General features: G+C 36.8%; 1 protein-coding gene across 9 annotated transcripts in view; it reads right to left on the reverse strand.

The window, feature by feature from the left end:
* The window catches only part of KAT6B (lysine acetyltransferase 6B), a 128692-nt gene that overhangs the window by 35046 nt on the left and 70425 nt on the right, over positions 1-23221 (reverse strand). For 7 of the 9 annotated variants that reach the window (XM_064513836.1, XM_026116765.2, XM_026116762.2 and 4 more), the window contains exons 4-12: positions 19299-19414; positions 19058-19139; positions 17970-18102; positions 13338-14269; positions 12285-12406; positions 10445-10560; positions 8316-8457; positions 5056-5217; positions 2484-2577 (exon numbers count right to left, since the gene is read on the reverse strand). In XM_064513836.1, the coding sequence (XP_064369906.1) occupies positions 2484-2577; positions 5056-5217; positions 8316-8457; positions 10445-10560; positions 12285-12406; positions 13338-14269; positions 17970-18102; positions 19058-19139; positions 19299-19414 (1899 nt within the window). The remainder of the gene's footprint in view (positions 1-2483; positions 2578-5055; positions 5218-8315; positions 8458-10444; positions 10561-12284; positions 12407-13337; positions 14270-17969; positions 18103-19057; positions 19140-19298; positions 19415-23221) is intronic. The other 2 variants (XM_064513839.1, XM_064513838.1) reach the window with 2 other exon arrangements.

The following is a 23221-nucleotide window of genomic DNA, read 5'->3' on the forward strand; positions in this document are numbered from 1 at the left end:
TTTGACCTGTGCAAGTCTAAAAGCCTGGGGTTTGGCTCTATCCCATCTTCTCAGGCCAGTTACAGCAGTTATTCTCAGAAGCACAAGTGAGCAGAAAAGGTTAAGTGCAAAACTATGGCAGCCAACTATATTACAATTTAAGAAGAGGTGAAAGTGAAAATAACATTCCAGAAAAAGATAAAATCAATAATTGATTTTGGATTCTCCTATAATGAGAATTATTTATTCTTCTATAATTTTGGGCTCACTAATCTGGATGAGGATATCACTGCCCCATTTAATGCCATCCAGCCTCCATCCTGCAAAAGGATAAAAATACAAACCAAGAAAACAAGACTTGAAGCTTTACCTTCCCAGTTACACCTAGGAAAAAAGCAGCCACAAGCAGTTCTCTTTCACTGCTTTCATTTATTTTGTTCAACACTCAGTACACAGCCAGAGACCTCTCAGTCACCTCAGTTCTTCCTTCCATTGGAAACTGAGACACTGATTCCCAGTTAGTTAAGGGAAACTGTCTAAAAAACAAAGGGGAATTGTGGAAAAGCACTGAAGGATGGATTTCATGCTCACAAAGTGAGCAGGCTGTCAGCCCAAGAAGCCAAAGCTGATCTCTAGACCATGCCCAGTATGTATACAGGAAACGAGTACAGGCAGCACCAAGTACGGTTTGAGTTAAGTGTACCATTAGGACATGTTGCAAGTCATCACAGAAATCCTGATAATCCAGAGAACCTCATGTACTTCCAGATTTTCACAGGAGGAGAAGAGGGACAGAACACCCTACTGATTCTTCCAGATTAACTAGCATAGCACTTGGTAAAGTAAGAGACTGAGTGGAGATCCAGGAGACGCACAGAATATCCAAAGTATAACGCATTTGTATACAGGTACAAAATCGTTTAAACAAGAAAATACTCCATTTCACTACAATCCAGAAAGATCTCTAAGTTCCTTAGCATGTGGAATACACAGCTTTATTTATGAAGTCTTTTGCGGAGTGTACAGGCTTCAAAACCGTACTGCCACTTTTGTGGACATCACTCTACTGCAAAGTCAGTATTCACCCAGAACAATGCTCCTTGAGGGTGCTTTATTTGAAAGATACCACACAGTGAGAGGAGGGGAAAGACAGAGAGAAAAAAAAAAAGCCTAGAAGTACTTACCAGTTATGCCCAGTTCACTACCTCCTTTTGCAAGAACATATAATAGTCCTCAGATCAGGGCCAAATTCTACCTAAGTAAACAAGCTTAAAGTCTGTACTACAGTTCTAGAAGTATATAGTATTTTTCCCCATCTTTCCTGAAATGTTGCAGAGTGTTCGCAAATTGAACAGCTGTTGTGTTCCACTCCAGTGATAGCTACATTTCAATGGTGGATTAAGTGATCCAAAGCCATCCTTACCTATCTCACAAGGGTATAGTGAAGATTAATTGTTTGTAAAGCCATAGAATGAAGAGACATACTAAATATCTTTATTAATTCTAGTGTGGTCATGCTGAGCAGAACACTGCAAGACCCAGAGCTTCAAAACTCTACAGTTACAAATTATTGGTCTTGTCCTGCTGTTATACTGCAATGTATTTTTATTTGCATTTTAATGTTCTTGCATAGAACTTCAGGGCAGGAATCCTATTATCTTAACTATCTCTACTATCATGCAAGTCTACAGTGCTTTAAAAATCATAAAGCTTAAAAATCAGTGAAAACTAGATTTACCATTTCTCTAACCACATCCAGTACACACCAATTCCCTCATCATTCTTTCTCTAAATTACAAAGTTGGATTCAGTAATACTGAGGACATTTATCTGAGATGCTTCCCTACAGAACTTTGTTTGGACTTTTATTGCAGCTTAAAAAAAAAAAAAAAATCAAAGGTTTGGGGTTGATATAAATGTACATTTAAATGAGTGTTCCTCAGGCTTTCAGACAAGTCAGATACTCAGCACGATAAAGCAGCAAGAATACACACAACTGTGAGCACCTACACAACTTTGTAACATTTGCTACTAAGAAAGTGATGATTTAAAAAAAAAATAAGAAGAACTACTTTCCTTCTTTGTAACACTTCTTCAGAAAAAAATGGTTCTTCTGCTAAAACAAAATACAAGTTTAAATATTAGAATGCAGAGAATGCCTTGGACTAACACCTTCTTAGCTTTAATCACAAATAATTGCCTCTTCTTATACTAATGAGCAGGGCAAAATGGAAACTAATTTAGACAATTCATTCAGGGCAATAGCTTTGTGAGCTAATATTACTGCTGAGAGATCCATTCTCAATTTCCTAGAGTACAATAACAGAACAGCAGTAAGCTTTTCACTTCAGGGAGCTTTTCTATCCTGTATAAATATAAATAGAAATCCCATTATCTATTGATAAAAACAACTAAGCAAGTTAAATAAACTTTTATATGTTACAGTTTCCTACAACAACCATCAGGTCCCTGAATCGCAAATGTAAATAAAACACTTCACTTACTGAAATCAATGAGAAACCTTCCAAATCCTTGCCTTTGGTATTGGGGCATGATCATTATGCAGGAGACATTGTACTTCTGCTGGCAAAGCTTTTCCTGAGGGAAGGAGAAACAGATCAAGTATGTCAAAGCACTGCTGAAGTGGGCAATTACCTGCACCTGCCACTGTCCTTGTAAAATATCCCAGGAAGGTAAATGAATGCATGTGGTCAGTACCAAAGCTGAATAATTCCATGTTAATAATTAATGATAAGAAGGAAGTATCAATCAAATATATTCTCAAAATGTTTGGGTTTTATTAGTTAGCTACTCAGCACCTTAAAAATTAAACAGATTACCTAAACAGCATAAGGAAAGTTAAGCATATATGGAAGGAGGGGGATAGGAGGAAAAGGGAAGTATTTTCATGCTTCACTGATCACTCTGTCAGGGATATACAAGCAGAAAATAACAACCATACATATGCTGAAGATATATTTTCTGCAATTGCTATATTAAGTACTTTATTGGTTTTCACCTGTATTTTGTCTTCTGCCTCTGAATGAATACAACCAGGGCAGGGGAGGAAACCCTTCAATTACAGAACTTAGAAGTCATACTTAAAGCATACTAACTTTTTCAAAGCTAAATGCTTTTTGCCTAAATCCAAAGGAAGGCAAAAAAACTCAGAATTCAGAGCTCTCTTTCAGAGAAAAATGAAATCATATGTATATACACAATGGAAGCAAATATTATGGGAAGAAAAATCTAAACCATGAAGCTGTTCTAACAACATAGCTTAGAGGTTCTTTTATTGATATTAAAAAAAACAAAAACAAAAAAATAAAGAAGGTTAAAAGGGAACCTTGAAGTCTTATTATCTTTAAAAGATTACACAAAAAACAAAAGTCAGTACTATGTAGATTTGAGGGAGACCAAATAAATCAACTAGGAATAAACAGGTTGGCATAATTGACAAGAAGCTGGGGCAAGCATACAAATAGGCAAGACACCACCTAATAATTTAGCCTGCACACCTAAGATGACACCAGATCAGTGACAGCACTGACAGGACCAAATGCCAATATGCCGATTTCCAAACATTTCTTTGGTTGTGAGAGCAGGTGTCAATGCCATATTTCAGAAGATTTCTTAGTTCCTATGTGTATGAAGGCCAAAGCAGTATCTTCTCTGTACGGGCTCCTAAACTCAGAGACTGCTGCTTAGCACTATACATTCTAGTGATGTATTCACACTTAAGGAAGAAAAGCCAGCAAAACAACACTCACTGCAGGTGCAAAAAAGGAGGGCCCAATTCAGTAAATCATTGTAGTACTTCAGTGAATTCAAGGTGATGCTAAAGTATTTTCTTAAGTTTTGCTGGGGAAAACATTTGTGACCACCAGAACAGACAAAAAGAGTGACCGGGGGGGGGGGGGGGGGGGGGGCAACAACAAAATGTATCTTGCTGAAAAAAGGAAGGGGAGGAAACATTCAAACATCAACAGAGATTCACTTCAACATCTGCGGTATCTTAAATAAACCTACTAGAAAATACTTGCCAACATCAGAGTTCACACGATTTTGCCTACCATGTGAACTTCAGACTGAAATAAGCTATTTGAAATTTTAAGGTCAGAGACAGTACAAGTCGTGCCTGTGATTCTCACTGTTATTTAAATCTCAAAGGCCCACACCTCAAAAACATTAATCAGCCCAGGAGTACCACTGTACAGTGTGCAAGTACTCTAACATGATTTTTACATTTCTTAAAAGTGTCTTTATACAAATAACTTCTTGATGAGATTAGAGGTAAAAAGGACTCAATTTCTGAAAAGCAGAATGCAGGTCATACAGTAACTGTCTGCCAATTCATGAAATTTCTTATGGTAAAATTAACTAATGGAAGCTTTTAAGGCATATCTAATTATCCTTCACCACTATTTTTATTAGTGTTTGTCAAGATAATTCAGAGAAATATTTTTGTCCATTACTGTGATTATTGCTTTAAAATTCAAAGCAAAATAACAAAAAATAAAAGACATCTACTATAAAGAAAATGTACACTAAAGTTAGCACTCAAATCCTTAAGTTTACTGTATTAAGTAACTGCATTAGACTGTACACAAGAATGAACAAAGATGTACACGGTAGGTCATTTATGTCTAAACAGCCAGATTAAGCAGCTAGCAGTAAAAGCCTGAATGCAAATCAACATCATTTCAAATGCCTAGCACTTGTAAAAGTTAGACTAGGTATACTTCTGCAAAACTTGTAATTGAAAGAGAGCATAGGGAAAGTGATTTAATTTTCAACTGTGCAAATACAAGTCACAAAACAACCTGAAAAGAAAATGCATATAGCTCAATACATATACACGTTCTCAATTTGCATCAGTCTGAGAAAAGAAAGTACTAGTGTATTTGAGATGAATTGCATTCCCTTTGAGACTTATGGACAGGATTTGAATTTTTTGAAATAAAAGTTTTATTTTGCTGTTGAAATTGTATGCACAAATATTTAAGTTCACATATTAAAGGAGAGTGGGAAGAGTTACAAAGAATGTTTTGAAAAAGAAACACTTTTTTTTTTTACCTTTGAGAAATATCCAACTAAATGGCAGCCTTTCTCATCATTTTTTGTAAGGACATAGAAGAGGAATGGTTCAACATCATAATACAAGGTTTTGTGGTCCAGAAAGAGCTTAGCTAACAAACAAAGATTCTGACAATAAATTTTGCTCACATTTCCATCAACCTAGAAAGCAAGACAAATGCAGTTATTTCCCATGCCACCAACATATTAGCATAGAATAGCTTCTTGAATCAACCATACCCTAGGAGGAAACATGAAAAAGATGATGTTACGGGGGGGGGGAAAGCTTCAGAAGAGAGATGCCCCAGCTTCTTGTTAAATAAGAATTCTCCAGTTAGTACTAATTACTTCGCATTAGTATCTTAAGAGGATCTGGATTTATTAAAGTAACTTCACCTTTTAACTGTTCAGGTTGGACTTACCTCTTCCACTTAATTCCTGGAATGAAATGGACAGGACTAGTAGACAACAACAACAACAAACGTACCATTTAAAGCTACACTGAATTGTGGACTGCTAGTAGGAGGGCGTGCCCAACAATAATAATAATAAAAAGAATGAATTGCATACTGAATCTTACAGTACTAGACCAGTGAATGGGTTGTCAATTCTGTATTAAATATAGTAGCATTTTAGATACAATTAAACAAGACAAAAATAGTACACTGGGGCTAAAATGATACTGTGCAATAGAAGTACATTTTCAGGCTAAGTACTATAATTAGTCTAGGTATGCTCCTAGTATAAAGGGTCAAGCTGTGATGCAGAGAGCTACAAGAAAAAAAAATTTTACTGATATTCTTTGATAAAGTCACTATTTGTATTTCTTTCACACAGACAGCCAAATGATCTGCACACAATGCTGAGAAAGAAACTATATTCTATTCTGTTTCTAGTCACAACCCTAGTTAAAATTCTGAGTAAACACCAACCTTTTGGATGTATTTAGGGATTTCAAGGTGACTTAGTGCAGTTGTGTTATTTGGATTAAAGAAAAAATATTTAATGATCAGCTACTGCTACTAAAAGCATCAGAATGAATAAACTTACATATCAGATTTGAGAACCTATCAACTACACTAAGCCCTCATAGAATTCGCTCCATTATCCAGCTTTTTACCTTCCTTTTGCACACTTATTAGCAAATACGCAAATTAGATGAGTGTCAACCATGTAGAAGCTATCACTGGGTAAGCCACAAGTCTGAAAATCCAAATTCTGTAAGTTATTTTTCAATTAGAACATTTGTACAGAAATGTAAAAACACTCTGATTCCAGACAAATGCAGCCCATTCACCAATTTTAAATGAGCGAAAAAGTGGACTACAACCTCAAAAGAAAACATCTGTCAAAGTTTCTTGGCTTCAACATTGTAGTAAGCTATGTCAAAGTCTTCTCTCAGATCTGTCAAAGTCATGCTCTGAGTAGAGGTATGCAAATCTGAAATGCCAAACTAACTTCTGTTTCTCTAGAAAACAGAAAGCATGAAGGAAACCACATCCCTTTCATTCTGCCAAACAAAGTGGGTGCACAGAATTCCTTAAAGTATCTCGTAGGAAGGACATCAACAAATGACAAAGTCTCTACAGTTATCAGAACAACAATTGTAGCTAATCTTGGAAATGGAAAACAAAGACTTTCTTTCTGAAGTCTTAAGATAAGTGCTTATTAAGGTGCCTAAGACAGAGAAAGGAGACAGGAGGAGTGGAGAAAGAGTCCAGACATTCCTTTCATATGCATCTTATTTTCTGTGCCCCCCCCCCCCCCAAACTATGGGTTTTTTAAAAATCTTTTTTTATTCATGGGATGGCTGTAGCTAATGAGGATAAAAAGAACCGGAAAGTAGGATTTGCTTATTGTAGCATGCTGTACATTTCTTTTAACACCCAGTAATGGAGGGAAAAAAGGTTAAACATTTCAGATTGACTAGGAAAAATCTTCATTTTTTTGATAGGGAAAGTTTTAAGCCTGTTTACAATTTAAGAGTTTTGCTGGAAGATCTGTAACCTGTAGAAAAACTACCTAAGTCAGGAAGGAAACACATTGTGAAGCAGATAGCTATGCTGAACCAAACAGATCAGCAAAAAAGTACTTCTACTTTCTTAACTTGTTTCCAGCATGTCCTTATGGATTCTGAATTAGCTCTCATAAACAAAGGAATAAGGGGCAGAAAGAGACACATGGTGGGAAACCATAGCAAAAAACCAAAACCTGGCTGCGGCTTTGGCTGATATAGAATTTTCTTTAAGTTAATACTGCATAAACAAGCAAGTGAACCAAGTATTAAGGTCTTTTATAATTTAAGTAATGTCTCCAAAACTGTATCTACCACTATTTGAACAGATAATGGCAACGATCAGGCATGACAGACATCTTTACAATATGAAAACACAAACTGCAAGTAGAATCTCTGATACCTGAAATTAAAAAGTTAAATATGCACATCTGAATGCTGTTGTTGAAACACAATCTCAAAAGAAGTCCTAATAACCCTGACAGTCTTTTCTGTTAATGCAACTGGTAACTCTAGGAATGTACAGATTAATGCATAGCTTGAATAACTACAGACACACTACTTGACATGCAGAGATTTCTATTGTCCAGGATATCCTTAGAAACCTCAGAGACTGCTACAGAAGAAGTCTCCAAGACAGTAATTCAGATGATGGAGGGCTATGCCCACAAGCTCAACTCCGGACTTCCTAAATTAAAGGCAGCTTGTTGTGGCCAGAGTTAGACTGAACCTCCATCATTCAACCACGATGCTTCAGGGCAAGTTTCTCAACACCCAAAAGGAAGAAAAAACCCTTAGTTGCTACAATTAAATTTCTAGAACAATATGTAAACTGCTTTGCTTGTTTTCATACCTTGGAGGCATTTACATTATGGTCACTACTCTCTCTACACCCAAAATGCTCAAACAGCCAAAACTGAACGGGTGTGAAAGGCACTTTTGCTGTGAAGGGAAAGGTTGCCCAGCTGAAGGGCTTCCATTGCAGCCCCCATCTAAGAAGCATGCTGCACAAGAATCTTTAAAAGTTGAGTAATGCATAATGTACAAGTGTAGAGAAAGTAAGCGTCATGAGAGAAGAGGGCAGGGTGGAACAGGACAGGGAAGATGGACTTGTTTCTACAGTATAAGAAGAATCTTCATGAAAGTATTTAAATATGTTAAAGTTTTTCCCCGCCATTGGTCTACAGCTGGTCTGTAATGTCTACAAACTGATTACTTTCAGAAATCTAGACTTTGATATACCTACCTCAAATACTGAAAGGTCATTTCTTCTGTAGATTTCATTGGCTGGAGGATGAAACCAGCCACATTTCTTTGAGTGCCTTAACAAAATGTTTTTACTTTTCATGTATTTAAGACAGAATTCGCACAGGTAAAGCTTTGGTAGTCTGTATGAAAATTAGAAAGATATTTTATACAAAAAAAAACAAATGAACCATTTGTTAAATTCTATAAACAAAATATGTTACCACAAAGTGACAAGCCCCTCCCCATTTTAATGTAAGGTACCCTGAGTAAATGCTACTTAAGTTAAAAAAAAAAAAAAAAACACATTAGAGGGAATGATTAAACATATACATCAGTCATTAGAAGGGAACATAAGAAAAAAAAAATCAGATTCAATCAGAGTGAACCTGATTCAACTGAGTTGGACTCTGAGCAGCTGTTTGGTGGTCCAGCTTCATCTAGATCCCCGTTCCCTTCCCCCCACCCCATCTCACATTTCACCTAAGCTTTTGTCATGGTCTCCATCAAACTAGGTATACTGGAGTCATACCTCAAAAGTTTCATCCTTTTTCACAATAAGGACATAACAGGCTACAGGGAATCGCCTTCCCTATTCTGGATGTAGAAGAGGCTAGGAGATATTTTCTTTCCACTTTCTTCCATATATTTGGATAGGACAGCAGACTGGTAAGACAGTCCTCTCCCTGCTATCCTCCAACCAGCCACATTATCACTTTACTCAAACACAGAAACTAGTCCAAACAGTTCACATATAGGCAAAAGGCTCCCTTCCACCCATCTCCATGACAAGAGGCAAGACAGATGACTATTCCTCCAAGGAGGATTCAGTTCAGACTGGATGCAGGTAACCCACAGGTACCATGTTAGACAACACTGACAATGGGATCTACCTGCCAGAAAAAAGCCTGCTCCTTTCAGAAATTTTTAGCTATTTATCCTCATTTTTAAGTTACTGAAGTAGTAGAAGGCTACTGCAGGAAATAGGTTTACTAAAATTAGTTTCATTAGTCTACAAATTCTTAGAGCAAAAGCCAGTTATATCTGCTCTGAAGTTACTGGTACATCTTGGAATCACATTGAGGTAACTGCACTGGTTTACAGTATTCCAGGATTCTAAGAAAATTTATCAAAGTAGTACAAACTGTTTATTCCATGAAGTAATATCACTGCATACAGAGCCAAGAATCATACTGCCTCCTACAGATGTCATCTCGCTGTTGGCTCATACTAATGATTATCCATTATCATACCTCTGTCTGGGATTAATTTACTTGATGGGCCAGATCTCTCTCTCTCACAATATAACAGAAAATAAGGGGCTATAAAAGTGAAATAAAATATCAGCACTGTAAAAGCTCTGTTAATAAGATGGAACAGAAATGCTCCATACACTCTTCCTTGGCCCTTGATTTTCATATTATCAATTCACAACATATCCTTCATTCCCACTACACAAAGATGACAGCATCTAGGAATGAGGGCGATGGAGAGAAAAGGCAGTTTACAGTAATGCTATACAGAGGCTTTTTAGAACAGGCCATATAGCTTGGTTGTCTGCTGTAGAGAGTACTTGATGAACACAGAATCCTGCAAATCTCCACATGTGCCATAAATCCAGTGCATTCATAAAGCATGTATTTCCAGCACAAGCATAAATCAGTAGAGATCTACTGAGCACATATACTAGTTCATGCTCTCTGCCTGACTCTGAGGCATGCTGGCAAAGGAGAAGCCCAGAATTGGGACACCAATTTGCACAACTTGCTCACTTTGATTTTATTTATTTAATAGGTCCAGACTTCTTGCTCCCTCAAAAAAGATGTTAACTTTTGGATGACAAACAAGATTATTTGCTCTGAATGGCTGAAAGTTGGGCATACCTGGTTGCAAATGGTTTAAAGAAGAGAAGAAAAAAAAAGATAGCAAGAAATCTTAAGATTATGCAGGACTAGAAAATCAGTGTTTTTAGTGCATCTTTGAATAGCAATAGTTTTAAAAAAAGAGAGAGAAGACTCTTGTCCTCCCTCAGAATTATAAAAGTAAATTCTAAATATAAACAACTTTTAAAAATAAGTATAAAATTAGTAAAAATTCCAACAACATATGATGATCTTGACAACTCACTACCTTGCATATTCCTGTGGGTAAGGCGAAGAGTACCAGGTCTGGATCTCATATTTTCCAAACTCAATCACTGAAGGGTATCGTCCACTTGTTTCACCAGTGTTTTTACACCCAATTTTCTGTCAGGTGCAATAAAAGCAAAACATTAGTTACAGAACATGCAAAAGGAAAGTTAGTTTTTTTAACATCAGTTTCAACCAGTGAAGATCTGACAAACTTGGAGCATTCAAATTAGTTGCTTATGTTCTTCCAGCCTGGACAGACAGAGGATAGTATCTGCAAACAGCTAGCTATAAAACATACTAATTCTTTTTTTAAGGTGCCAAGCAAGTAAGAATAAAGGTAAACGAGTAGTGCTTACAAACAAGTGCATGCACATAGATACATGGCCCAGTCAAATAAGAGGCACACCTGCCTCAATCCTCCCCTCTTGAAGCATCTAGCAGGAGGACGTTTCTAAAGTCCTAGTTCAAGTTCTAATCTGTCCTTTTCAAAACAATGAATGAGAAGCGATCAGGAGAATCTTTCTGGAGTTCACAGGATTTGATCTCATAACAGTCAACAATATACTAAAATGCATTAACTTCTGCTGACATAGAAAAGTTGAGCTGACCAGAAAGTGACTGCTAGATTCTAAAGGGCTAGCTAAATACAATGAAGGAAGAAATATGGAAAAAATTTAGATTAAGTGATACCAATTTTAGAAATCTTACCATATAACATTTTTGAACTGCATAGTTAAGACAGAAAGAAAGGAGGAGGAGGAAGGAACCAGTTCCATTAGCAAATGGAAATACCAGCTAATAATGAAGTTGATCTTTAAACTTGGTTTGCATTTGGTGGTTAACACACTCTGAATTAAGACTGTATCAAGGTAAATACATTGACCCATGCCAGGTAATGTCAGTTCTTGTACCTCTAACCTGAAAAAATTAAGGGACTTTCATTACTGAAAAAGATAAAAGACATACTGGTTTATGACACAATTCTGTTAAAAGCAGCAATTGCAGCATTATATGCACCTCCCTTTTGATCCTGCTTCCCAGAAACACTGCTTGCTTGAAAAGCAAAATTTCCTTATGATTGACTTGTAAAATGCTTCTTCCAACAGGGAAGCCTGCAAGGCTTGCTCATTTCATTGACACAGAAAAGCAAAAGCCTCTTTTGCTAGGGGAAGATTCAGCTGCCATGTCTAGAGCTTACTTGGCAAAGAAAGCCAGCTCAGTCTCAGCAAGCTTTAGATTACTATTACATATCCTAAAGAAGAGCATAAACACCAGCTGGTATAAAGTTTTAGTCCGATTCAGCTCAAACATTTCAACTACTAGAAAAAGTCTAGTTTTTAAACTCAAAATGTAGTAAATCATGGGGCAAAATAAAATAACAAGCCCACCATCAAACCCAGTTTGCTTCTTACAAACAGTATTTGATGGGACAGACTTAACTTTTCATAGGGGCTACTTTCTGTGCAGAGAAAAGTGATCAAGGCACATTCTTACTGACCAACATCCTCTCAGTCCTGACCAGGATGGCAGCTATGCAACTCCATATTTAGCCAGTGGCAGTCCTATGTCCAAAACACTCCAAGCGTATCTTTCAAAATCTATTCCTGGCATCACTCTTCCGACCCACTCCAGTGGGATGCCTTGTCTCCAATCTAGCAGAATGTAACTGTATAGAGTGTGTCTCCAATTCAATGCACAGCAAGTGTGAAACATTAGGCCAAAAGGAACATACCAAAATTGAAGATGAGTAGACATCTGAAAACTAATCAAGTTCTTATTTACAGAAATAGCTGCATTTTATGTAATGCAGATGACAACCTCTCTCTCTCCCCCCTTACCTCCAGGGAAAGTTCCCGGGCCTGCTTAAATACTTCCAAATCCTCTTGCGTAACAGTGTCCTTGCTTCCCACCAGATATACATCTGTATTTTCTTGTTTGATGCTTAGTTTGATTTCAGTATCTGTTATTTAAAACCAGCAAAAAGTTTATTCAGACATGTAGGTTACTTGTGCTTTTCCAGAGTGATACTCCTAAATAGGATTGTAGCAACTACAGCTCTCACAACCTCCCATTCTAACTAAATTTGGAATTCTAAACAACAGGAATGCATCCTTACCCCCTTCTTGTTTTGTAATTTGCCGTTGCAAGAGCAATTTTCACTACCTGCTTGTCTAAGCTTTTACAGTCCAGTTCTACTAAATTAGTTTTGAACCTCATGAAACAGAATATATTCTATCACTGGAACCAAGTCTCCTAATAAATTGCAAGACATTCTACAAGATAATAATAAAAATAAGAGAAAAAAGCTGCCCTTTCAGTGCTAATTTAAACAAAAATTTTAAAAATTTGGAGACCAATGCTAAGCTAAGTGTACATTCAAACATCAGAAGTTATTTTTTTCTTAAATAAAAATAATCATAAAGAGGTATTTTACAGCAGTACAGATTGAGTGTTGTGGAGGCAGGATGGAGTTGGTCATGAAAAAGCAATGGAGCAGAGGGAAATGAACTGAAATGCCCATCATTATAAGCACTGACAGCACACAATCGTAATGACAGCACTACTGCCAGGGAAAGGGCATGGGAAAGAACAAGGAAGTAGCATGAAAAGTGGCTACTCATGCGGTACTACACAGCCATAAGCAACATTATGAAGGCACTTGGGGCTCCTAGTGTCACTACAGATGCAAAAAATAATAAAAAGGTGGTGTGGTATTAGTCAGAAAATACATTTTGGAGGTTTAGTCAGCATTAGATACAAGGTCGAAGTTTTGTTGCTTTTGTATGAAAGTGAAGTAAGAACAAGAGAAGTAGCTAAGACCTATGTGACAAAATAAGAATCTCGGTTTTGGACGGGACGCAGGTTTGGTTGGCGCTTTGACCTTTGCTTACCATCATCCTGATCAGGTTTAATCCTTCCGTCTGTCAAGCTCCCCTTCCCTGGTGAGGGGGTCCCCATCTGAGGGGTCGCTTTATACTTTAATCTGCCTAGAATCCTGTGCTTTTTAAGGAAGGTTGTTCGCTTGAAGTGAGCAATTGCTTTAAAAGCACGTCCTCTAGACACACCCCATCCAGAGGTACAGGAATGAGAAATAAACCTATTTCTAACCTCTTTCTTTCCATAGAAATGGCTATTAGATTTTGATGTGGAAGATAATTCTGGTTTACGACGCATACGCTTGGGTGGTGCATAGCTTGGGTGTCCCTTTTTTCGAGACTGTCCCTGAGTAGTATATATATGAGAAAGTCCATCAAAGAGTCCCTTTAGCTGACTGTTATTAGGAAGGCTACTAAAGGAGGGTGCACTTGACTGACTGGAAGAACTTTGGGGAGAGTTAGAAGAAGTGGAAGTGCTGGATTTTTGTGAACTGGGGCTCTGACCAGAGATGGGGGTTAGGGGTAGAAGTGAAGAAGGTGGAGGTTTTAGCTTTTGTGTGGTACCTGTAGCCAACACAAGAGAAGTGCATGACTGTTTCTGAGAGACCTTTTTCCTTGGACGATAGTGCTTTGAAAAGTCTATTATTTCACCTCGTGATCTGCGACCATCAGGTGATGGTGTAAAAAACTTAGTAAGGCCATCAATGAGCCCTTTGGTTTTCTTGTTAACTTTAAGTGTAGAGGCAGATATGTAGGTGGAGGTGGTGGTGATTTTGGTGGTGGCACCAGGCCGAGTGGGGTCTGTAACAGGCAATCTGCTGCTTGAATCCTTCACAGATGCAGCATGACCAGATGAAGGTGTGGTACAGACTTTAGTCTTTTGACCCCTACCAGGTGACCCCCTTCCTGTGAATGCATTCATGGATCCTTCATCACTGGTTACAGACCTATGCAAAAATTGGAAAACAAATCAGCATTAAAAAGATAAAACTACTAAAAATAATACTACAGTTTATATAAGTCACTTACACCATTTTCCTAAAAGAATCTTTAAAGAAATTCAGAAAGACATATGCACCTTGGACATATAATTCACATTATGGCATAACATCTGACACCTAACTTTTTTTTTTTTTTTTTTTTTTTTTTTTTTTATAAAAAAAAAGGTAGTTCACAGGACATATGAATAGAAACAGCTGGAATAGCAAAGCTTCCAAAGTATACAGGCTCCACCTACTTTTAGGCATGACAGAAATGTGCACGCCTTTGGAGAAAAACATGAATGTGTTATGTTTAAGCACAGTAACTGCTTCATCACTATATAACTGATTGCACACAACAAGGAGATGCACATGTTCAATGTTAACAAATTACACACAGCATAATAAACCCCTTACTAACGTCATCAAAACATTTGCTTAAACTGTACAGAGTCCATTAGTTCTTTAAAGCAAGTCAGGTTTTCAAGAAACTGCCATTTTTCCCACAGTCTTGTTTGATTACATCTATACACACTAGTATTTAAAAAAGACCAAAGATCTAAAAGCAAAATGAGACAGTTTATGAATAGCATTGCAGCAAAACCAAAGAAATGACCCATTTTCTTTAGAAGTTATAACAATAGCAAAAAACAAACTTTTTTTTTTATATATAGTATATATATAAAAATATATATATAAAAAGAGGGAAGGAACAAAACCGTAAGACCAAGCAGTGATCAAAGAAGAGCCATAAACTGATTGGGCCTAATATGAACTATGTTGAGGAGGAAAGGGGGTGAATATTACCTAAGAGGCTAGTTAAGATAAAAGGCATGCTGCAAGCCAACACTTGTGACAGCAAAAGTGCCACTTCAGCTGATTGCTAATGAGTAAAAAGCAACACTGAAGAATAGACTGAAAAGTAGTATATTTTAAGTGTACAAAAACTGACCATTTAAAAATATTTGAAGAAATGGGTATCAGGAGGTGTGATCAAATTGCATATCCAAACAACGCTATATAGTTGCACCCAACAATGCCTTCCTTTTTCATCCCACTCTTTGAAGTTAGCCTGTTTTGCAGAGGAAAGTTTTCTTCCACAGATTTTGCCTTCTTAATTGCAATGCTGAAGTAATTAATTCCTACAGGTTACTTTTAATTAGAGATGGAACAGCCTGGGGCTACCATCTGGTTTGCTGAACTCCAGTGGCCCAAGTCTAAAAACTGGCCCCTTTTCCACTCACACATCCTTAAATTTGGTTAGCTCCTAAGAGGCAGCAACACAGAAAACAACTAAGTCTTTCGAATTCTTTGATGCCGTAAGCTTTTGTTCATAGCAAGATCTATTCTTGCTGCCAGATGTGCTAATCACCATCCATGCCAGAGGCTGACACACACCTGGTTTTAGTTAATCCTACACAGTAATTTGCCCATGAAGAACTTCCTACAGATGTTCAATAGGCAAGAAATTTTTCCAGTACTTCTGGATAGATTTTCCTTACACTACATGAAAAGGTCTAAGTGACGTTAGCCAATCCTGCTGTATTTCATGTGACTGCTCAGTTATTTATGACACTACCTTCCATACCCTGTTATCATTTTTAAACAGGATTCCATGAGAATTCTCTTCTCTTATTCCATCCCCTAATCATTACTCTTCCAAAACAAGATTACTTTGTCCTATGTATATTAAAAATCACAATTATAGACATATGCCTATAGCACTGCAAATATTCATTATGCAAAGGTAAGAATCCCCCAGCCCTAAAGCACTACTCTACCTTTCCTTCTCTGTAGCATGTGAGGATGTAAGTCTTCATAATCACCATGAAAAACCAGAAGGACTTCTGCTTCTTCTAACACAAGATTTAATAAAAGCTGGAGCTCAGAACACCAGTAGCACAACATAACAGCAAAACCCACGCAAGCTTACCAACTTATCCCTTACATGCTGGAGGAAGGAGGAAAGGCATAATTCAGGCATTCCTGCTAAACTCCCTGTGGAATGTCCAAATCAGGGACACGTTTTAAGAGAAGGTAGATGGCAGTACTATATTCAAACCATCAACTCCAACTGAAGGCTTAGGAGTTCTCAAAGGGGAAAAAGCAGAGGTGTAGCTAGAGATATAAGGAGTATTTATCACGCACACACAATAATGTACAGGAAATTCAACATGTTAAAATGCTGAAAATTGTATGGCCATTCTAATGACTGATACCTTCAAATATGTAAGTTATTTAGTCAGGAAGAGAAAGGAGAATTAAAAAAATGCTTTACTCTTTTCAACACATTTTCCACTCCAACTCTAGCTTTTTTGCTTTCATGTAGTGCCACATACCATCTTTGTCCTGTACTACTTTCCTAAAGCAACATGTCCTGAACTTCAGGATGTGGATCAAAAAGGCCAAAATGAGATCCCAGCAGAGAGAAAGAAGGGGAACAAGAACACTGCACTGCATTAGGTACATCAACAAAGCTAGCGCACTATACTGTAAAGGTCAAAAAAAGAAAAAGAAAAGAAAAGAAACAACACCCCCCCCACACACACACACACTGGATGTACTACATGCTGGCTGCACTGGCTCCAGAATTTCTTATTTGACAAAATCCACTGAAATTTTACAGCAGCTAGCGTGCAATTCTGAAGAATAACAGACAGGCTTTTAGGCTGTAGAGAAACACAGTAGGGTAACAATCACATAACAGAATGAGTAGTATATAGACAAGAAATCTTTTCAATTGCTCAGTTGACATGGCCAAAGAGATACTTAAATAGGAGAAGAGGAGGAAATTTGTATGTGAATAGGAACATGTGATGGAGGACAACATGCTGTTAGCATAAACATAGAATCAGTTCCTGTTTAACAATGAATGTAACATCAGCTCAGCTTTTGAAATCTACCTAAACACTCCTCCAACCAAGCTGTAAGATGTCCAGTTACAGAGCTGCCTGGAAAAATAGATGCCAGAATAATTACAGCACTCTTGTCTTGGATAAAGAGATAATCTTGAGAAGTAAAAGGAAGCCTCTTCCTTTTGGAAGCAGCCTCTTCCCCTAGTAACCAGTGGCTGCTTAACAGGGCAATTCAAGTAATCATTTTTTTCCAGAGTAACACTGAAGCCAGAAAAGCCAGAACTGCTATGGTACTTACATAGCTTGCTGTTGGGAATGAGTTTTGTGAGCTCATATGGACTGATATCAATGTTATTTTTACACTATTTTAAGCAGTTTTTTAAGTAGAACTTTAAGCAGAACAGTGTCCTGAAGCCAGACATAGGTTATCAGCTATTTATTATCCACTTAGTGTGGACTCTGCATATGCTTCAGTTAATTTAAGCTACTTTTAAAAATATAGTTGTGTCGCGTTATTGTACAAACTTTTGTTTGTACCTGTTACAGGTACAAGTTTTGTTAAAGTATTGGATTTATAAGAGTAAGTTATATAAAGGTTTCTTGCCCCACCCCATCCTTTTCTGACACAAGGTCAAAAATAACCACTATAATTAAGAAGTTACTGGCCAAACTGAAATTTGTGTACTAGGATTACTTCTCATCATTTCTTCTCCCCAGATTGAATCACAGTTAAAAACAGGAGTTGAGTTTGGATCAACGTCTATAAAATTATGTTCTGAGAAATGTTAAGAAAGAATTAGAGAGAAACCTACAACATTCGTTGCTTTAGTTTATTTTTCGGTCGTCCAATAGGTTTTGCATATCGTCGCCTTATTTGGGCAGCTTTCTCATGAAGTAGCTTTCTCCCTTTTTTCTTTGGTCTACAGACCTGGCAAATCCACATCCCTACATAAAGCAGAAAAAGAAATTAATTTTATACAGTCTATTTGATCTGTACTGCAAGTGTCTACTAAGATACATGCCAAGTACATGAGCGCAACAAATTCTCTTCCAAACAGGGCATATGGAAGGAAAAGTAGCCAAAATGATCCCCTTCTACCCATATTTTGGAATTTTTGAAAGCAAAGCACTCCTGTAAAGGGAAAAAGTGACAACAAGGGTCACAGAAAAGATGGTGAGCAAATGGGCTCCAGAAGAATTTCTGTTCTAACTTGCCTATCTTTACACTAGCTAGATCTTTCTTCAGACACAAATAATTCAGGTAAAAAAAAAAACTACATGCAAATTACAAAGCAATCTAAGCTAAGTGGCATAAAGAAAATAACAGATCACACTTTTTTAAAATACAGAACAATTTTAATTTGTCAGCCTTTTAATGTTAGATGATCACATCTGAACATGTATTTACTATGAATAAGGCTATAAATAAGAAAGTCAAAAAAAGAGTCTTTGCACAATTTTAAAATTAAATAGGGAAAGCCATAAAGATGTGAGAGCAGGAACAAAAGGTACTATATACCAGAAATCTAGAGATAAAACACAGAACCTGAAGATACAGGTGTTGTTTGTTTGTTTGTTTTTTAATCGCCTTTTTGAATTTTGGGGTTTTTGGCTTTGAGTTCTAAGGATTTTTGCATTTGTGTATACATCCCACACATTTTCAGCTACAACATTTGCAAAACTTTGCTTTTGACAAACAGGCCAAGAACTCAATTGACATTATGAAGTTGACCGCAGAATTTGTGTTCCCAAGAATCAATCTCAGGTAAAGAAAAATGACATCTTGGCTTTGACTTGACTGAAACTATAGTGTTTACCCATTGAAAAATAAGAAGCACGCTCAAGAGGTTTTGGTCACTTAGTATGAGAAAAGACTGATTGAAAGGATTTTCATCATTACCTTTTGGCATTCGGGAAAGTGGTGGGTCACAGCACTCCATGTGGAACCCTCTATCACAGGAGTCGCAAAAGAGCATATTATCCTAATTTCGGAGACGGGGTGGGGGGAAGGGGGAGAAAGAGAGAAAAAGAGACAATACAGTATTGCTAGAGACTTTACATCAGAGATGTGTATTTCCACATGTGCCAAATATAGAGCTAGGGTAAACAAAGAAGTTAAATAATGCTGAACAGTAACTTACTGCATTTTTGCCTTGGATCCTACATGCGCTACATGTCTTGCATTCAATACACTGCCATCTTAAGGCCTTCACATTTGTTGTTAACTCAGGACAGAATTTCAAACATGATGGATGCCCTGAAAAACAAAATATTGGAAGTTTGAGATTTAAGAGAGATTTGATTCTTATCTTCAACACAGGATGCAGCCAGCTCCACTGGAACCCTAAGAGCTCTGTTTTCACAACTAGCAATACATTATTTACCTCATGCAAAGAAAATATGGAATAACTGCCATACAACAAGTGTCAAGAGAAGTAGAATGTTGACTTTTACTGTAACTGACATGTGTAAATAGATTTCATAAGCACCTAAAATTGAATTTATGTTTTCACTTAAACTGCCATAGATTCCAAAAAAATTATTTCTGCACTCTTGAACCCACTCTTTTTATAACAATGCAATATAAATCCAGATGAAAGCTTTATATAAAGCTCCATTAGTAATTTGTCTCTAAATATTCCAAGGATCTACCACAGAAACTTAATAGTCAAGCTATATGCATTCATTTTTCATTTCAATGTATTGCTTAATTACACATAATCAAAGTTTCACAGCAGTAAGAAGAAAAAAATGAAATGGGCAATTGTCACAAGAGAACTTTATTACAAAAGAGGGTTTAAAACAAAAGAAAACATTAGCTGAACTATCTTCTCCCATAAAAATGTATTTTATTCGCTGATAGGGCCATTTTCTTTTCATGATAGTTTATAAGGCCTAAATAGTAACTTTTCCAATTAATGCAAGATATCAGACACCTGAACACTTACAACATCTCAGACAATACTGGCAATGACTTTCCATGTCTTCAACAGCCTCAACAGAATTACTCTTAATTCAGAGAGATGAGTGCTGCTAAACAGAAAAGATTAAACCCTTTCCAAGGAAGTACTTTTCGCTAGTATTATACTCAGAGATTATGAAGGACATCAACCCATATATTGTCAAAAAAAGTAAGAACCCTGACACTGTGCTGCACTTATAGATGGCTGTAGTGGTGTCATGTGCATGAGAGATGCTTTCGTCTCATTGTCAGAGTCAGGACAAGAAACTGCATGGGCTTTCTTCCAGTTAATTGTCTGGTCATGGTCATCCAGACTTTCTCCTCTACGTTACATCCATTGTATACATCCATGCATATTTGCCAGTTCAAGACTGAGCTTAACCACGACAAAAAAGAATACAGGTTAATCCATAAGCATTTGTTGTTTTCATCTTTCAAGAGACTTGAGGCATGGACCACAAAGATGACTGACTGAATGAAGGAAACTTTAAAATCTGAAACCTGCTTTGATCGTCTCCTTTTAGTGTGCACATCCAAAGTTTAACCCACTTTTCATTAAACTTTAAAAGAGAATTAAAACAATCCAAAAATCGTATGTCCCAAAAATAAAAAGCAGGAAAATAATCAATTAATAAAGAACAATCAAGAATAAATTCATCAATAAAGTCGTTAAAATAAAGATTCTGAAAAACACTGTCGTTTCATTCTTAGGATAAGGTTTAACAGACATTAACAGATTTTTGTGTTTAAAACTGATTATGCACTTACAATGTGACTATTCTTCTTGACAATGACAAATGCACTGGGTAACTGCATAGCTTTGTTCAAAGCTACATTATCCCTTGCACTGAAGCTTAACAAGTGCTTCATTAAAAAAAAAAAGTCCACCAAGCAAGAAGAAAAAAGCTCCCTGGAGTGGTTGATATTAATAATCAATATAATAGAAAGTTTTATTTCATCAACCATGACTGAACAGCTATATTAACACGTGAAAGTGTTATCATAAACCAGTTGCCTCCACACACATACCTTGAATTTAATGCATCTACTCTAACAAAAATGATTTCAACACGCAAGAAAGCTGTAGTTTAAATTGCTGATTCTAACTTTCCCTTACTGTTTACCCCTTTTTAGTTACTTACCTAAGAAAGGTCGATTCCCACCAGTTAGTAACTATGCACATATTACATATAATTGGATTACTTTATTTCCCTGTTATCGGCCAACACTGTTCCTCATTCAAGCAATTATATAGCTTAACACACTTTTTTTTTTTTTTTTAATATCTTTAAGGGTTGTATTATTAGACAAAAATTCACAGACAAAAGCCATTGGGATTAAACACAGATTCTGCCTGTGACTCAAAGTCCTTGAGCCACAAATAACTGGACTGCACAGGGGAAGTATCACCACGCATTTGTCATATTCTTTTGCAGTCTTCCCTAGGTGAACACTAGCAGAGAGAGCACTGACATTTTCAGATTTCAAAAAAATGATATGGTATTGTTCTTTATAAGCAGGTAGTAAAAGTTTTTTATTATTGTGGACACAAATTTACATAGTGCAAAAATGACATTAACAAAAAGTGAGTTATGCTTAATAGACCTGAAGTGGTAATCAGCACAGGCGTCATTTTTAAAAGGGACCTTTGGTTTGACTACTTTTGTAGGTTAGTCAGTTAAACTGAGTCACTGCGACCTTCAGTAATTTTACAGCTAGCCTTGTTACATTTCAAAGGGCTGAAGAGGGAAAGATTTCCAGTATCTCAGCACTGGCTGAGCTGAAATCAAGAAAATACTATCTTCTGTATATCCAAAAGCGGATACATCTGCCAAAAGCTTTTCACTACTTGATCAATTTCCAGTTTCAAATGTTTAGACAGTAATTAGCCCCAGTTCAATCACTTGACTTTCTTTTTAAACCTCTGCAACATCAATATTTTGAAGTGCCACACCAATGTAACAGATCACAGGAGATTTAGACCATGTGCAGCTGTCAGTTTCCACCAGGAATGAACATAGGTTTATTTTTCAGTAAATCTCTGCTTTAAGAGCTCCGCTACTATCTACCCCAGTTAGAAAAGGTTAAGATTTGTGATACACTGGCTGCCTTTACCTTACTGTGGTAAAAATAGGTGAGATCTTAAAGTTAAAACAGAAACTCACTCCTTTGTGACCTAGACAAGTCCTTTCACCTGTCCACTTCCCCCCCCCATTGCTAAATTGAGCCTAATGTTTATTCTTCAAAGGATTTGTGACAAAATAGGTAATGTTTTAAATTGAAAAAAATTACTACATTAGTGACAATTGTGTACCGTGCTAAATTAGATATGCTAATATCCCTAATTGTTTATAACATGGCTGGGGAAAATGGGAGTAGAGTTCAGTTCCAGTTCTCAGGTCTGCTGATTTTTCAAGTCAAAAGATGTGGAAAACAAGACTTAGAAAGGAGAGGAGCATTATTTGCTTTGGTACTTAGGATTTGTTTTCTCACGTCTCTGTCATTTTACTCCTCCAGAACACACCCTGTTCAGAACGACACAGCAGTGCATTCTATTTCCACTGCCCAAATATATCATCTTCCCAAATGCCAATCAAAAAAAAAGTGCAGATATCTAGAAAGTTTCCCTTGTTTCTTAGGTCAGAGAAGCATAACCTGAAGGGACATAAATAATGGATAAAAAAAATGTAAGGGAAAGCAGACATGCCAGTAGTGGGCACTGCAATTTAATCTCTGATCAAGTGAGCTACAATTTGCTTACTGTGTGCAACACACAATTTCTGTTTGTTATACAGTAAGACTAGCTTTGAGATATGCTACAATGTACAAAACTACAAATCCAATTACAATAAACCTCCACTTGAGTGAAGTTTTGCTATTTATATGTTGCAATAAGATTGGTTTTTATTTTAGTTAGGCATCAGTAGCTGAAGTTTAGCCATCCGGCAATCTGAGTAGCAGGCTCAACATTTCATTCTGTGTATCTAATACATCTGAGGAACTAATTAAAGATAATTTAGCCTTAATGAGGCAGAGAGTATGTATCAGTGTTAATTCAAATGGAAGCTGATCCATGAAAGTCAAGGCTTCCAGTTTTAATGC

Source organism: Dromaius novaehollandiae, chromosome 6 (genome assembly GCF_036370855.1).
Source record: "Dromaius novaehollandiae isolate bDroNov1 chromosome 6, bDroNov1.hap1, whole genome shotgun sequence".
NCBI lineage: Eukaryota > Metazoa > Chordata > Aves > Casuariiformes > Dromaiidae > Dromaius > Dromaius novaehollandiae.